Source organism: Myxine glutinosa, chromosome 3 (assembly GCF_964187855.1).
Source record: "Myxine glutinosa chromosome 3, kmMyxGlut1.1, whole genome shotgun sequence".
Classification (NCBI taxonomy): domain Eukaryota; kingdom Metazoa; phylum Chordata; class Myxini; order Myxiniformes; family Myxinidae; genus Myxine; species Myxine glutinosa.
Genome location: NC_136263.1, coordinates 188,987,865 through 189,005,953, shown reverse-complemented (window position 1 = coordinate 189,005,953; position 18,089 = coordinate 188,987,865). Strand labels below are relative to the sequence as shown.

Genomic DNA, 18,089 nt, shown 5'->3' with positions numbered 1-18,089 from the left:
GTACGTGCTGCTTCTTTGCTTGAAAAGGATAGAGCACAGACAATCCCCATTGGTTGGCATCCATGGGGAGGTGGAAATTCCTCTTAAGGAAATGCCCCAATGAGTACGGAAAGAAAAGCGGCGCCAATGTTATGACGTCGCTGGTACCCAGAGTATCCCGGGAAGTGACGGCAGTGACCGCACTTCCGCCAAACTCTGTGTGTGTGTGTGTGTGTGTGTGTGTGTGTGTGTGTGTGTGTGTGTGTGTGTGTGTGTGTGTGTGTCACGCGCGCTCCATTATTAGCCTTAGCCCATGTATATAAAAAGAAAAAAACATGGAGATTCATTTTTCTCCCTTTACCTAACTCCGAACAACTTATCCCCATCTTCAGCACCATCGTAAAGACCAAGAAGTCCAGCGCAATGTGATTTCCCAAGCCCATATCGTCTTTTGTACTCTTAACTCCAGTTGCTGTGTCCAACTGAAGGATGCTGTCCGATCCTCTGATTTCAGCTGTATCATTGTGGATGAGGCAAGGTTTACACCTTTATTCACCTCCATGTTTCTCTGCATCTCATGATCACCCGTCGCCCATGTTTCTCTGCATCTCATGATCACGCGTCGCTTTGTGCTTTTTCCATTCTTGTTTATTGTTTACTTTTCTTGTATTGCAGGCCAGCCAGAGCACAGAGATAGACTCGCTTGTCCCTCTCCTTTACAACTGCCCCAAAATGGTGCTTGTGGGAGATCCAAATCAACTACAGCCCACTGTTCTTTCTCAGGCATGGCGTGTGTTTATGTGAACGTGTTTGCGTATGTGCAGTGCAACTCGAGGAATACTGATGCCAATCTAGAACACACAAGGTCTGGCTTCAAATGCTGGACATGAATTGATAGGGACACAAGATGCCAGGTCGAGACAATAACAGCAGCACTGCCACGGTTGACATGAATAGGCCATGCTCTCTTTGATAGATGTTTGTCCTACCAAGGAGTATCTATTGTGCCACGTTTTTGGTATATTCAGTAGCCTTGGTGCACCTCAGTTTCCCCTCCATTGTAAAAAGGGGAAGCATCCCAAGTGTGTTAGATGGAAATTCCACCCACCTTAAGTTGAGGACTTTAATGCCAACCACACCTCGACCTTTCATGATAGTGTCGCTTGCTTCAACGCGGAGATGCCACTCTACACCAAATTACACTCCAGCAATGGAATGTCTTCTGCTAAATATGATTGTTCATGTGATGCCTTACACACAACCTTCCCTTTTCCTTGTCTTTCCATTTGGATTCTGACTCCCAGCGAGCTAAAGATATGGGCTATGGGCGCTCCCTATTCGAGAGGCTACTACTGTACATGAAAGACAAGCTAAAGATGTCTCCTCTATTCCTCAACATACAGTATCGTATGCACCCTGACATTTGCTCCTTTCCATCAGCATACTTCTACGAAAACCTTATACTCACAGACAGGTAAACCACCTTTTTATATCCTGCCCGCTCCCTTTTTTTTCTCCAATAAGGGCCATTTATTTTTGTGCTCATGAGACATTGTGATATGCCAACATCTAATTTCACTTTGGGAAACTTTATTTATTTGACTGTTAGTTCCGAGAAAGGAAAAAATATAGAATTCTTTAACGACTACAGAGTTCATCGAACTCCTTAGTCTTACACAGTCTGGAGTCTGGAGAAAAATGGACATGGGCGGGGTCTGCAAGCGTCAAATTTGATTGGTTGAGATGACGTAAACTGCAGTAATATTTTGTCCATGTCCTGCTAAACAGAAGGCTTTTGAAAGTTCCAACAAGGTGATTTCTGTTCTGCAGTGTTCAAGTATATAATTCAATTGAAATAAAATAAAAATGTAAAAGTTCGTATAAAAAAGAAAATTTGGAACTTCACCGCCATTGATGCAGCTTCTTTTACACCACCTTATTTAACACGTTGCATTAGTTATTCGTGCCTGTTGTTCCTTTATGACATCCTTAGAAACAGTAAGTTTCCTGTTTGGAATTATTTTCAATTTTATTTGACTGCCAGTCAGGAAAACAGTAAAACTAGACTGGCACTCGGTAGAGCACATACCTCCGCCAGGCTGAACAGTTTACGTTTTGTCATTTCAAGAAGTTGTTGGCAGTTTTGGACAACATTTGGTGGTGAGTTTGGGTGTGTGACAAGGATTTGGTGGTGAGTTTGGGTGTGTGACAAGGATGAATTGATTCGATGTTGGTGAAGATCCAAATTTGGATCCGGATACGAGATTTTTTGAAAATTCAAAGTGATTTTTCAGCGTTGAGTGATAGGGTCAAAAACGATATATAGCTTGATGTTTCAAAAATCTGTGGACGGATTGTGACAAAAGTAGGTGGATGAGTTGGTTAGGTGACAAGAACAAGCCCATTAGATTTTGGTTCCGGTCCAAGTCCAGATCTGGCCTATCAGTGGAATTCAAAATGTAAACTTTTCAGTCTGGTGGAGGTATGTGCTCGACCGAGTGTCGTTCTAGTTATAGGTGCACTAATAATGCTTCGGCCTGTGCAGCTTCGCGCAGTGTTTGCCCTCGTGCCACACAAATATTCGTGGCAGTCACAGTGTCATAGCAGAACCGCCCGTGTTCAACTCAGCGTGGATGGAAGCTGGGTGCATCAGGAGAAGGGAGAAGAGATGAGGTAGCAGTCAAATACAAATGTGGATTAAGCAATGTTAATGGCCTTGTTGGACAAACTCCGGCATCCGTAACTGACAGTCTATAACTCGTGCAATGATGTCAATGATGGCAAGGCGTCTGGGTCCCAAGACAGCAAAGCAGCCCCAAACCATGATGCTCCCAGCACCATGCTTCACAGTTGGTATTGAGGTTCTTATGATGGAATACAGTTTGGTTTTCGCCAAACATAACGTTTCTCATTTAAGTCAAAAAGTTCTACTTTTGACTCGTCTGTCATTCTTCCAAGTTTACAGAACATTCTTCCAAGCGGACGACCACTCCTGGAAAGAGTAACAATGGTGTTGAATTTTCTCCATTTATACACTATCTGCCTGACAATGGATTGGTGGAGCCCGACATCTTTAGAAATGGTTTTGTAACTCTTTTTCTGAGGTCCTCAGAAATCTGTTTTGATCAGGGCATGACATGTTCCTCAAACGTGTGTGGGGTGAAGACCATACTGGGTGCATCATGTGCTTCCGCTCTTTCACTCCCTCTTTCTGTTCTCTTCACCCTCTCTTTTGCTCAAGGTCATCTGCCATCTGCTTGGAAATCAGCCAACATCACCGCTTTGCACAAAAAAGGTGCAAAAACAGATCCCAGCAACTACAGACCAATCAGCCTTCTCCCAATTATCAGCAAAGTCATGGAATCCATCATTGCTTCAGATATGAAATCTTTCCTCTTCTCCAATGGCTTGATCTCTGATCATCAATTTGGTTTCAGACCAGGTCACTCTACTCTCGACATTCTGCTTCTGCTGTCTCAACAATGGATGGAGGTCCTCAATGCCAAACAGGAAATTAGAGCTGTCTCCCTCGACATATCACGTGCCTTCGACACGGTCTGGCACCCCGCTCTGCTCACCAAACTCTCCTCCTTTGGTATCCATGGAAATCTCCACGCATGGCTGGCGGACTTCCTCTCTAGTCGTCGTCAACGTGTGGCCCTGAATGGGTTTCTCTCATCTCCTCTTCCTGTTCAGGCTGGAGTTCCCCAAGGCAGTGTTCTGGGCCCCGTGCTTTTTCTGGTCTTCATCAATGATCTCTCTGACTCTCTCGAAAATCCTCTCTATCTCTTTGCTGATGACTCCACTCTCAGCCGCTCCATTCCTCATCCCTCAGATCGGCAGTCTGCTGCCTCCTCACTCTCTGAAGACCTGGACAAAATCACAGACTGGTCAAACAAGTGGAACATGTCTTTCAATCCTGACAAATCTCACACTCTTACTATGTCTCTCCGAAAAGATCGACTGGACAACCCTCCCATCTACTTTCTCAACAATCCTCTCCAAGAAGTTCTGTCGCTCAAGATTTTGGGTCTCACTATCTGCCATGATCTTTCTTGGGAAAACCACATTTCCAAGCTGGCCTCCAAAGCCAGTCGCCGACTGGGCATCCTCCGTCGTGCGAAGTCCTTCCTCGGCACACCTGAGCTCCTCACCACATACAAGGCTTTCATCCGCAGCTCAATGGAATACTGTTCTCCCCTATGGGCCGGTGCTCCTGCCTCACACCTAGCTCGGCTTCACGCTGTTGAAACCAAAGCTTTCAGAATTATTGGAATCTCCCGCGATGAAGCTATCTCTGAGGGCCTTTCACTCACTCACCGCAGGCAGGTAGGTGGTCTTTCTGTCTTCTACCGACTCCTCTCCGGCCTTGCACCCCCAGCTCTCTCTGTGCTCTGTCCCCCAAATATTCCTGCAGGTCGCACAAGATCTGCCAGCAACTCTCTGATGGTTAAACTGCCGAAATCTCGGCTCTCTGCTCACCTTCACTCTTTCATTCCTCTTTTCTCCCGCCTCTGGAACAAACTCCCTCACTCCCTTCAATCCCACTCCTCCCTCCAGGTCTTTAAAACAGCTGTTCACCACCATCTCTTATCTTCCCCCATCCAAAACCTTGATCTTTTCTACCCCCGCTAATTCACCCCAGATCCACCTTGTTTGAAATTCCAACTTCTTTCCTGGAAGTCCTGGCAGTGTCCATATGTTTTATACCTCTCCCACCGCCCCCTTCCCATGCCCCCCCCCCAAAGCCCTCGCCCTCTCTCAGATCTCTCGATGTCTCCATGTCTCTCGGTCCCTGCTCTCAAATGTTGTGTTTGTGTCCTTCCCCCTCTCTCCCCATCTTGTCTACCGCTCCCGATGTTATATGTTTTATGTGTCGGTTTGTCTTTCTGTGTGATTAATGTTCGCTCTTTCACGAGCCTCGATCTTGTATACAAAAAAAAAAAAAAAAAAAAAAAAAAAAAATCTCACGATTTAAGACAAACACTAGAATAAAACAGCTCATTTTCACTCCTTTGTCCTTTTCCCCTGTTTGTTGAATATTGTGGTTTTTTTATGCAGTCCTTTTCTTCCCTCCAATATAATCCATATTACTCGTACTAATCCATGATATTTTCCTATTTTTGCAAACCTTGTCTCTCATATATATACTTGAGCTATATTCTAGTCTCCCACTCATCTTCCTCATTGGTGCGTTGCATGTCCACCTGATATGATTTCCATGTGTGTCTGCAGGCAGATGGGTAAAATGAAGAGCCAGTTTGCTTTCATGCCTTACAGAGTGTTTGATGTTGAGGATGGTCAAGAAAAGCGAGACAGTTCGTGAGTATTCCATTTTGTGTTGAGCTTCTGATTGCAAAACTTGTTTTGGATTGTGGAGTTTTATGTTTTTTTTTAGTCGACTTAAAACAAAACGACATGTTTTTGGAGAAACACAGCCATAACGCTGAGAAGCCAACATTTGCAGCAAATAGTGAGGGGGTTGAAAAGGTCGTAGACGGATATCAAAAGGTCATGAACAATTAAGCTCTTGTTTTTCCCTTTTTATTCAGACAAAAAAGTGCTTGACAAATAAGGAAGAGGTCAGAAAAGTGAGTGAAAAAGCAACTGTAAAAACATGGGATATTAACAGATTTAAAAAACAGTAATTGATCTGCCTGTGTGAATCCACAGTTTGAGCAGATTTGAAGAATGCCTAATTGCCATAAGTCGTCATCCTAATTTAAGGACTTACCAGGAAATTCCTGTTGTTAGAAAATGCATTATTGCAGGGTTGTGAGGTTTGACTACTACTACTATGACTACTACTACTACTAATAATAATAATAATAATAATAATAATGATCTAAATATAAGCCGGTTGTGTGCTTGGTATATTGTTATTATTATTACTAGCAACGGTACCCGCCCTAGGGGCGGGGCTTCAATTGGGAGGCCCAAATGAAAAGGCAAAATATCAGAAATTGAAGGCTTTTTTTATTTTAAACGATTTATATAAACATCCGTTAATAGTGGGGCAACTTAGCATAACAATTGTGCATTTTGTGAGGAAAGCACCAAATTTGGCACACTAGTAGACTATCATATTATGAAAAGATCTGGATATTGGGCCATCTCAGTTTCAGAGATTTGATTTTTGCAAGATTTCGATTCGATTGGGATCGAAGAGAACACCTTCTTCATCTTCTGTACAGTGAAGTTGCCAGCCTTGAATTCTCTGGCTACATATGGGTGCTTCATTAGGAGTGCAACCATGTCCCTCAGGTGAACAGGGACCCACCTGGCATAGTGTGTGTGGTCTAAGGCATGGAACCATGGGACCAGTTCCGTCAGGGCATCAAGGTACATCGTGAATGAAGCCTGCCGCAGAGAACGCACGTAGACCAGTACCAACATCTCTAGTTCCAGCACAGTTGCCCAGTACTGAAAGTTGGGAATGTCTTCTCCTCTCTGGTGACACCAGTCTTCGAACTCAGGCAGGTCTTCTGCATCATCAGCATATGTCATACAGTGGCGTTCATATGCACGGTGTTGCAGGATGTGCAGTGCCGCTGCAGTGATTTGATGAGCTCTTCTTGTGCGGGTGACGTGGGCAGCTCGCAGGAAGGAGTCGGCCGTCCCTGGCGTTGCAATCTCAGCTTGCAAATCTGCAAAATCTGCAAATCTTGCAAAAATCAAATCTCTGAATCTGAGATGGCCCAATATCCAGATCTTTTCATAATATGATAGTCTACTAGTGTGCCAAGTTTGATGCTTTCCTCACAAAATGCACAATTGTTATGCTATATCTAGCTTAGCTGCCGGACTATAAATCATATCACACGCAAATCATCAAAATCTAAACATTATTTGTAGAATTTCAATAAAAGCCACATCACTGATCATATCGGTAAATATTATTCCATCGTGTTTGGAAAAACTGGAAAATTGGAAAATTGGGGGAAAAAATAGGAAAAACAATACAGCCTATTTTACTCCAGGGGGTCCCAGGATTACCCACCCAAAATTTTGTTGCGATCGGTTCAGCCGTTTTTGCGGTACCTGGGAACGGACGGATGGATGGGTAGATAGATAGACAGACAGACAGACATTTGGTGAATTATAGTATGATTACAAATAATAATAATAATAATAATAATCTGTATATATATATTGCAGCAAGTGTTTATGAGTCTACACCGATTGGTTGGACAGCTGGCCTGATGCCACCCACAATTGTAACCTGGAAAAATAAATTGTATGTCCGCCAAACAGCCGATGACGTTTTCGGAAGTGTCGTATTCACAATTACCATGCCCTCACTAAGAGTTTTGAAGTACGACAAAATATAATGTACTATGAGCCAGTGCTGATAATGATTCTGTAGCTTGTTTTAAATACTGCACCTCTACATGATAACAAACGTGTTGAAAAAAAAAATTTACATTCCTAATTTATCCGAAAGATCGTTCCACAAAGTAATTCAAATAATATGCACAAAATTCTCATTTGAGTTCTGTCCTTTTACCTTTTCATTCCAGTAACTCCTTTCTGAATGAAGCAGAGGCACAACTTGCTGTTTATGCAGCTGAGTGTGCGGTGCAGTGTGGGGTGCGTTCCATGGCTGTGATTACACCATACAATGGGCAGCGCAGCTATATATTGCACCTCCTCCAGAAGAAGTTCTCACAAGAAGAGTTTGTGAACTTTTTGTTTTCGTTGGTTTATTTCCCACATTGAAACTAATTTGTTTTCACATTTCTTTTGCCCGATGCTTAATGCTAGTTTTTATTAGCCCGTCCCTCCATGCAGTGGGAGATGTGATTTTGCAATTGTGTGTGTGTGTGTGTGTGTGTGTGTGTGTGTGTGTGTGTGTGTGTGTGTGTGTGTGTGTGTGTGTGTGTGTGTGTGTGTGTGTGTGTGTGTGTGTGTGTGTGTGTTGTTTACCATTTCAGCTTTTGTCATCTAATTTTCAACAAACCTTTGTTATGAGAATATGGAGAAAATTATAAAAAAAATTGTTCAAAATATGAAAGGGAGAAGTCATAGTGACTATAAATAGCGCATAGCGCCGCTGCAGTGTGTCAAGTGCGACACTCTTTCTGGGTTCTTCCCAGCATCTTTGTTCCTTTTACATTTCTTTCTACTTTTTGTACACCACTCCTTTCCTATTCCATCTCCAGACGCTGCATGACGGGCGCTGAAAGGGAGTACCCAGTTTTCACTCCGGTTGTTTGTTGTACACCGCTCCTTTCCTTTGAGCTAGGAAGCTGAAATTTCGGCACAATAGTGAGCAAGTGCTTTGGCAAAAACGTTATTTTTTGTTTTTTGATTAATCGATTAATTGGTTAGTTACTTAATTATTATCGATCAATTCAGTACTTATTTATTTCCTTTCTCTTCTGGGCATTATCTCAGGCACCTTTTGAGTTAGGAAGCTGATATTTGGACATGCCAATGACCAAGTGATTTGGCTGTAAAGGCTATTTTTGATTTATTGATTAATCGATTAATTATTTATTTACCCTTTCTCCTTTCTCAACCCACTCCCTCCCCTACATCATCCCACCTCTTACCCCCCATCCCTCACACCCATTCCCCTCTCTTCTCCCACCCCTTCTCCTCCGTCCTTCCACCCCACCCTTACTCCCACCCCACCATCCTTCCTTTGGACTCGCACTCCTATCCCTTCTTCATTCATCCCCTTCCTCTCTACTCCCACCTTGTCCCATCCCACACCTTACCTAACTCCCTTCGCTCCAGACTCCCTTCCCACCCTTTACCCATCGCTCCCTCCAGACTCTCACACTGCCCCCTCCCTCATTCCACCTAATCCCCTGCCTCCTAACACCCACCCCACCTCTCACCCTCAATGTCATGGTCGAGATGTTTATCCTCATCACCATCTATCTATAATTCCAGTAATCTCTGTCTGTACGTTTGTCTGTGACCGCTGTTTCTCGACAACCACGGGTCCGATATACTTTTAACTTGCCAGGTATATTGCTGGGGACCCGAGGATGTGCCTTTTCAAGGTTTCATATTAATCGGACAATTACTTACCGAGCTATGTCCAAAAAACGATTCAACCAATCAGAGAGCAGCGAACGATCGCGTGTGCCGAACGTGGCGGGCACACTCTGCCTCGGATGGCACATTTGAGAGCGTATTCATTTATTTCACGTTTGCAAACTATGTTGGCGTTAAACTATGTTTTACAACTAATAAAAACGAATTTGCGTTTCATTCGCTTTCCTGCGCGTTTGTGCACGCGATGGCGATTTCTTTACCAAACTCCGGAAGCCGTTCGCTTTGGACCAAACCATTGCATGTAAATAGAGGGGGGGGTTCTGTGGTCGTTGCGAATGGACCAAACCATTCATGTAAATAGAGGGGGGGGATTGTCACTGTACTCGCAAGCCGTTCGCCGTTCGCTTTGGCGTTGCGAATGGACCAAACCATTTCATGTAAATAGAGGGGGGGGGATATAATTTTAGATAGATATATAGTACGGGCATATATATAGTACGGGCATGCCCTAGTATAATTAATCTGGGGTGTGTTCAGTTACCAAGTTTCTTGTGGAGCACTCACCAAATGGCTAAAGCACTCCAACACAAACACTCCATTCAAAACCGTTGATAAGGAAAGGCCTGTTTGACAACTTAACACATCGCTGGTTAATGGACATCTCGACAGCATACCCTCCCTCCTCCACTCCGATACAACTCTCCGGGCGGTGTTAGTGCCTTTATTTGGTTACAACTAAAATCTCTCAACCTGAGCCGAATTTTAAAATTAAAACTGCGAAATTAAGCTTAGCAGCAGTTCCAACTGATAAAAAAAAGGTGTTAATTTGCTATAAAAAAAAGAAAACTAAAGAAAAAGTTTCTCCGGATCTCTCCATGCGGTGTTTAGTATGACCGAGCACATCTTAAGCACCATTTCAGCCACGCGATTACTTTAAGAGCATAGATGATACAAAAACAACACTTATCTCAATCTTCTCAGGAAACACTGTAGGAAAACTGTCTAAAACCAGCTCACGCTGCCTGATAGTGGGGACCAACGCTTGGCAAATACGCTTGGTTATTAGAACCGGTAATTTCTTAAAATTTTCAGATATCACTCCAGATTTAGTCATTTATTTAGTCCACTAGATCCGATCCTCAAACCTGAACCTGGATTTCAATTATATATTTTAATTAGCCCATGAGAGGAGATCGTGTTTCCAAGACGAGGCACGTTTGAATAGACCGAAACAAAATGACGGCTTACACCCTTGCGAGGTGAAGTTGGGCTGACCAAGGATAAAACCTTTCATGAAGGTAAGCCGTTAATTATCTTCAAAAGGCATGTTTAAATTTACCCAAACACCCAGTTTTCATTGATGCGCTCCACTGGAGTTCCCTTTGTATGTATGCTTAGTTTTGGGCCGTTAGGTTTCATGGTTTTAGGGTTATGGAGAAGACAAACACACACACACACACACACACACTTTGACTGAATGACACACATTCTCTTTTATTATTATGGATTGGGATTCGGTGTGTCTGTCCGGGCCATGATATTCTAACCATTTGAGCTTTTGTCATCAAATCCTCAACAAACCTTTATTATGAGAACATGGAGAGCGCAAATAAATGAATTATACAACGCTTGTGCCTGGCCGACGAAGTCACCAGAGGCATCTTGTTTTTGAGTTGCCCGTCCAGCTGTCCTTCCGTCCATGATAGGTTTTTGTTACCACGATAACTGAAGAACGGCTGAAGGGATCTAAATCAAACTTTGTACAAGTACGTAGAATGATGCAAAGATGGCCTGATTAGATTATGGGGTCAAGAGGTCATGTGAGGTAAAAATGTGACACTTTAGAACTTGGTACAAGTTTGCATAATGATGCATTAATGTGGGCGGGGGCATATCAGTCGATATCAAAGTGCCGTTCTAGTCTATTTTTCACTCTTTACTGTGCTTATCCTTGTTCGTATAACGGGCCAAAAACATGCTTTGAACTATCGATGCAAGGCCAAAGCTTAGTTCGAGTACAAAGTGGACGCTTACGGGCTTCACATTTTGTAGTTGACATTTGCAATTCCTTAACAGAGGATCTATCCATTGAAGAAATATTAGGATGGTTTGATAATTATTAATTCCTGGTTAATTGTTTACATTTTGATTTATTTTGGCACCCTCATCGAATGTTTATTACGAATTTCTTCCTTTTTCTCACGATCCCAAGCTTTACCAAAGTCTCCGTGAATACTGTGGACGGATTCCAAGGATGTGAAAAAGACGTTGTTCTGCTTTCATGCGTCCGAGTTTATGGAAATGAGGCCATTGGTGTTAATGGGTCAGTGTTCATTTTTATTGTATTGGAAAAGTCACTACATGATTGCAAGTGACCCTGAGTGTACAGTGTGAGCATTTGTGGACAAATATTACTTAAATATTTGAACATGGATTAGCTGATTCTACAAGTGCAGGCAGCAAGAGAAAGAGTTGGTTGCCAACAAATACAAATTATAAAATGACTACAATGGAAAGCAGTTATCATAATTGGCTCACCTGGAACATCGTTCCGAGGAGCTTATGCGATGGCGCGTCGTCCATCAGTCCGTCCGTAAACACTTGCAACTTCTTCTCCGAAACCGCTGATGGGATTGTGATCAAACTTGGCACATTTGATATTATGCAACTCAAGGTTGTTCACGGTCTGGCTCACCAAAATAAAAATAAGAAATTTTTTTTTAGTGTAAAGTCTTATGATTATGTTAGTATGATTCTACATGCTGTCCTGTCTTCTAGCAACCATTTAAACTGGTTTAAAATATCGTGATACTGTTTAAAATACGTTTAGTCAGTGTTGTATACTGCATTATTCTACCAGATGAGTGCCCAGGAGTATTGCCCCTATCTTTAACTCAACTGGACTATGTCCAGCTGAGTTTTTGTCGACACCCAGTGTCTGTCGTCTGTCTGTCTGTCTGTCGTCTGTAAACAATTCGACGTCTACGCTCTAAAAGTCACAAATATTGATCAAATTTGATGAGACTTGTTATGCAGCATCTTTAAGACATAAACTAGTTTGGGATTGCATTTGGGTGTTGCACGCCCAAAAATGGGCGCGGCAGGGCGGCCATATTGAAAAATCAATTTTTGTCAATCTGGTACTTCCTAATGTAGCTAGAAGGCTGAAACCTGCTGTGTAGATAGTATGTAACAAACCTCAACACATATATTACGGGTTTTGACGATGTCCGAAAAATGACCTCGTCGTGACCTATGACATGACTTGACCCATGACATGACTTGACCCATAAACATCAGTTTGGACGATGTCCAAGCTCTAAAAGTCACAAATACTGATCAAATTTGATGAAACTTGTGCCTTTTTCCGCTTAAAGATATTTGAAAACACACATATACACACACATATAAACATATAAACGCACATATAAACTATATCGTTGTGGTTCTATTATGCATACTCTAACCATATTGATATAGACCAGTTGAGTTCAGGTTCCCTGGAACCTCTAGTTTAAAATCAAAATCCTGTAACACAACCCCATATAAGTTGTACAATTTTGCATCAGATCAAACATGAACCAGATTTCAGTGAGAACATTTGGTGTCGTAAATACAGTATGCCAATTAACAACTTTGTCAGAGCTTAAATCATGTGGACAAATTGTTTTGTATATGGATTGCCTTTCCTCAAAGTTGAAGATTCTGCAACCATTTTAACCACAACCACTATTTTTATACTCACAAACAACGAGGATGCATCTCATACGCTTTAAAATGTGGGAACATCTTAGTTGTATTGTCACACATCTGACTTCACATCTTAATGATAACGCCACCTTCAGAAAAACCGAATCATGCCACAAGATTAACTTCCACGAATGGCCACTGTGTTCTTTTGAACCCACATTTCACCAAACCAATAAAAGGGTGCTTTTGGAGACGCCAATATAGGATGAAAGAGGTAAGCACCGGGATTGATACCGCCAAATCTGGGGTGGAATTCCAATTGGGGCATGTACCCTCAGTGCACACTCGTCCATTTATTATGTACGGCCGAGTGGAAACGTAAGTAAGCACCGGGAAATTATGGAGCAAATATTTGGGGGAGAAATTCCCATCTATCTAATCTTGCACACTAAATCGAACCAATGGAGAAAATAGGACGAAACGGTCAGGATGGAAAAGCATTTATTAAATCAAGCGAACACGTATTTTACAAGCACAGTAATCAATTTTGTAAAGCACAAATATCCAGGCAGAGAAAACAATCAAAAAAAGGCCCAGAAAAAGTGATTATAACCCTCAGCGCTATTCTCCATCTGCAATCTTACCTTACGTAACTAAACACAGGACATGGCGCCAGCAGAATCATAACGAGGAAACACAGATAGGAAAAGAAGAAGATGAGAAGTAGAGCAAGGCGTTGGTTCAGCCTTTGACTCACTGAGGTACATGTCGACAGGCGTGTGGCAATCCTGAAACCAAAAACAAATGAGGAATAAGCAGGGGTAAGGGAAGCAGAAGGGTGTCAATGCAATGATGTACAATGCATTCAGAAAGTATTCAGACCCCTTCACTTTTTTCACATTTTGTTTTGTTGCAGCCTCATGCTGGAATCGTTTAAATTCATGTTTTCCCTCATCAATCTACACTCAATACCCCATAATGGCAAAGAGAAAACAGGATTTTAGAAAGCTTTGCAAATTTATTAAAAAGAAAAAACTGAAATTTCACATTGACATAAGTATTCATACCCTTTGCTATGACGCTTGAAATTTAGCTCAGGTGCCTCCCATTTCTCTGGATCATCTTTGAGATGTTTCTACACCTTGATTGGAGTCTTTCTGTGGTAAATTCAATTGATTGAACATGATTTGGAAAGGCACACACCTGTCTATATAAGGTCTCACAGCTGACAATGCATATCAGAGAAAAAACCAAGCCATGAGGTCAAAGGAACTGCCTGCAGAGCTCAGAGACAGGATTGTGGCAAGGCACAGATCTGGGGAAGCCTACAAAAAAAATTCTGCTGCATTTAAGGTTCCCAAGAGCACAGTGGCCTCCATAATTCTTAAATGGAATAAGTTTGGAACAACTAGGACTCTTCCTAGAGCTGGCCGCCCGGCCAAACTGAGCAATCGGGGGAGAAGGGCCTTGGTAATAGAGGTGACCAAGAACCCGTTGGTCACTCTGGCTGAGCTCCAGAGATCCTGTGTGGAGATGGGAGAAACTTCCAGAAGGACAACCATCACTGCAACACTCCACCGATCTGGGCTTTTTGGCAGAGTGGCCAGACGGAAGCCTCTCCTCAGTGAAAGACACATGAAAGTCTGCTTGGAGTTTGCAAAAAAACACCGAAAGGACTCTCAGACTGTGAGAAACAAGATTCTGTTGGCTTTCATGTGTTTGAACATGGATTAGCTGATCCTACAAGCTGATTGCAACATCTTCTCCGAAACCGCTGATGGGATTGTGATCAAACTTGGCACATTTGATATTATGCAACTCAAGGTTGTTCACGGTCTGGCTCGCCAAAATTAAAAATACAAATTTTTTTTAGTTTAAAGTTTTTTGATTATGTTAGCAACGAGAAAGCATTCTACAAGCATTCTACATGCTGTCCTGTCTTCTAGCAACCATTGAAACTGGTTTAAAATACCGTGATACTGTTTAAAATACGTTTAGTCAGTGTTGTATACTGCATTATTCTACCAGGTGAGTGCCCAGGAGTATTGCCCCTATCTTTAACTCAACTGGACTATGTCCAGCTGAGTTTTTGTCGACACCCAGTGTCCGTCGTCCGTCTGTCGTCTGTCTGTCTGTCTGTCGTCTGTAAACAATTCGACGTCTACTCTCTAAAAGTCACAAATATTGATGAAATTTGATGAGACTTGTTATGCAGCATCTTTAAGACATAAACTAGTTTGGGATTGCATTTGTCCTAGATAAAGGGTAAAGAGACTTGGGGGATCAGAGTTTGTGGGAGGTGGAATTCCCGGGAGCAAAGGTTGTGGCGTGTCCTTTGACGCATGACAGCGCATCCTCATTGGAGCGCTCACCAGCCAAGGCCTCCTTTGATGTCAATCATGCACCGAGTCAAGTATGTTCAGTTCTTAATGGGTTTTCTCACACAGCGGTCTTTTCCAGCCCCCTTGAAAAGGAAGACGGTTGTTGTCATCTTCATCGTTGAGATTGTGGTTGTGTGTGGTGCTGTGCGAGAGTGTTAATAAAAGAAGAAAGGTGAATTACAAATAACGGTTTGTGAATGTTAAATGGTAATTTGGGGAAGGGAGAGCACACAATTTGTACTGTGTGGTGCATGAAAGGGCAACCACCATATATGAGCCATGAATAAAAGATGATTTAAATGAGGAATAGGAGAGGTATGGAAGAGTCGTAAGAAGACCTATTATAGCCCCCACACTGCATATACCATGTTTCCCTTCGTCATTGGGTGGGGGCCTACCAGGGCACATATACTGACGAGATAACTGACGGGAACTCCTTCATGTCATGGATGTTCGTTCACCCGGGCCTGGTTTGCATAACCGTCATAATGTGTTCAGCTTGTAGCCAGACATCACGTAGTAACTTTAGTTTGTATTTTATTTATTCCTGCTCACTATTTTCATTTGGTTATTTGCTTGGGCTGATGTAACCACATATTATAAATCATCCCTTACTTTATGTGCATTCCATAATCTCTGTTCACAATTCCATGCAATATCGTATGTTACATGTCATGTTATCTGCTATCGAGGAGTCCGGGTTAGGTCCACAATCGTCACCCCATTGCAGCATGTTGTTGCCAACTTTTGTGAACGATAATCGAGGTGACCGACACTGATGGAGCTTTTTGTTTTGCTTTGAAACCAAAATTATTTAATTGAGGCCCGATCAATGCCATGACCGCTTGTCTTATCTTATTGCCTACGCTCAGGTGATGTGCAGAGGATTTTCGGTTACTTTTAACCTGTTGTATAATTCTGGCTTTTTGTCCTTCTCCCTGACTCAACAATATGATGTCTTCTCCATCTGCTTACAGGATCTTGGAAGACAAACATCAACTAAATGTCGCCCTCACTCGTGCCAGGTTGTGTTTCATTATTGTGGGCCACTTGAAAACCCTGCAGGTTTGAAACCTCCACCCCAATAATCTCTATATATCTATATCTACAGTGCCCTCCAGCAGTGAAGTCAAATTTATTATTTATTATCGCGTCGCCCAGCGAGTAAGACCACTGAGTGATGAATGACCGATTGTTTTTACTCCCGAAGTGAACTCCCAAAATCCTGGCGGTTATTTTTATCGCACGTGCGGGACGGAAGGCAGCGAAGTGCTTACCTGAACGGAAGCACACGGGTTTATTCCCAAACCCACAACGAATAAGCACAACAAATGAAAAATGCCACAATAATGATTTAATTTTATAAATAAGTGCAAGATGAAATAAATGTTGACTAATTGTCATTCTTACTTTGAGGATCCTCCATTCGGACACAAATACCAACACAGGGGAATGATAAAGTAAAATAAATGTTCTTTTTTTTAATATCGTGCAGCCACGTAGCTGGTCCCAACGAGTTATTTTGTAAAGGTGACGGCGTGGTCCGGTTCCAATGCCTCCCGTGCCGGAGCGCCCAAAATGGCGCCGGCCAACGACGGCGGCACACATAGAGCCGTTGAACGAGCTGTGAAAACGACCCTCTTTTGCTCTCTCTCCGTCTGAAGCGCCAAGACCCATACAAGCCGCCGCCAAGACCTCCTCGCTGTCGAAATTGCCAAAGCTCCACCAGCTCTAAACAAAGCTCTCTTCACCAGCCCGCACAACAAATGCTCAACCTCCTCCTCCAGCACAAAAACCCAAGGGAGCGATTCTTCTTTCAACGGTCCTTTTTCCCTAGAACTTTCTCACTCTGACGTCACACTGGCCAATCGCCGAGCCCCATCGAATCACCCCATGGTCGAGCAACTTCGGAGCGTGGCCTGCCGGCTTTGCTTGGTGTGAGCATCATTAAGGCGTGGCTTACTTGCCGATTGGAAATGTTCGGGTACTGTCAGCGGTTCCGGTGGTTGTTGTTTAAACAGAGGTTTTTATGGCCGGCCTTGTTGTAGTTATAAAAACGTAGGGAAAAGCCACGGGGCAATCGCATACTGGGGGAAAACTAACCTTAATCCCTATCTAGTTAACACAGCTTCACCCCCCTCCCCCCCCTCTTGTGAAGACACATAGACAATCTTAAGCTCCAGTTTCCCAACTTAAATACATCAAGATGTCTCCTACACGTCCACGGTCCATGCTATACCAATACGATCCAATCTTTTCTCTGGGATTCCATCATCTACCCCCACAAATGTAACATTATTATTGCTAGATAGTCAAGAAATTTGCATTTGAGATCAAAAGATTAACATGAGGCAAGAGTACAGAAGGTCAGCTTTTATTTATTGGTATTTCAATGTATAGATGTTTTACCATTGTAGAACAATAGCACTTTTTATGTTCCCCATTTAGGTAAGTATTACATTTAGGTAAGTAAGTATTTTATGTCCCTCATTTTAGGTAAGCAGAAGTATTGGAACAAATTCACTTGAAGTAAATTAAATTAGTATAATAGTTAGTATTTGGTTGCATATCTCTTACATACAACAACTGCATCGAGCCTGTGACCCATCAACGTCACCAAACTCTTGGTATCTTCCATTGAGATGTTTTCCAAGCATTTACTGCAGCCATTTTCAGTTGTTGTTTGTTTTGGGGGGTTCTAACCTTCGTCTCCTCTTCAGTAAGTGAAATGCATGCTTCATTTGATTAAAATCAGGAGATTGACTTTGACAGTCTAAAACCTTCCACCTTTTTCCCCTGATAAACTCCTTGGTTGCATTGGCAGTGTGTTTTGGGTCATTGTCTTGCTGCATCGTGATGTGCCGCACAAAGAGTTTGGAGCCATTTTCTTGCCCATGGACACACAAAATGCTTTTGCACACCTCCGATTCATTCTGCTGCTGCCATCATTAGTTACATCTTTAACTGGAATGGCACCCGGTAGAGCATATACATCTGCCAGGCTGAACAGTTCATGTTTTGTATCCCATT

The 18,089-nt window shown here is 42.7% G+C and overlaps 1 protein-coding gene across 1 annotated transcript in view; it reads left to right on the top strand.

The window, feature by feature from the left end:
• Positions 1 to 18,089, top strand: part of SETX (senataxin) — a 163,824-nt gene that overhangs the window by 127,448 nt on the left and 18,287 nt on the right. The window contains exons 19-25 of the mRNA XM_078774880.1: positions 372 to 512; positions 655 to 762; positions 1,284 to 1,453; positions 5,215 to 5,301; positions 7,500 to 7,655; positions 11,201 to 11,311; positions 16,037 to 16,124. Coding sequence (XP_078631006.1) covers positions 372 to 512; positions 655 to 762; positions 1,284 to 1,453; positions 5,215 to 5,301; positions 7,500 to 7,655; positions 11,201 to 11,311; positions 16,037 to 16,124 — 861 coding nt within the window. The remainder of the gene's footprint in view (positions 1 to 371; positions 513 to 654; positions 763 to 1,283; positions 1,454 to 5,214; positions 5,302 to 7,499; positions 7,656 to 11,200; positions 11,312 to 16,036; positions 16,125 to 18,089) is intronic.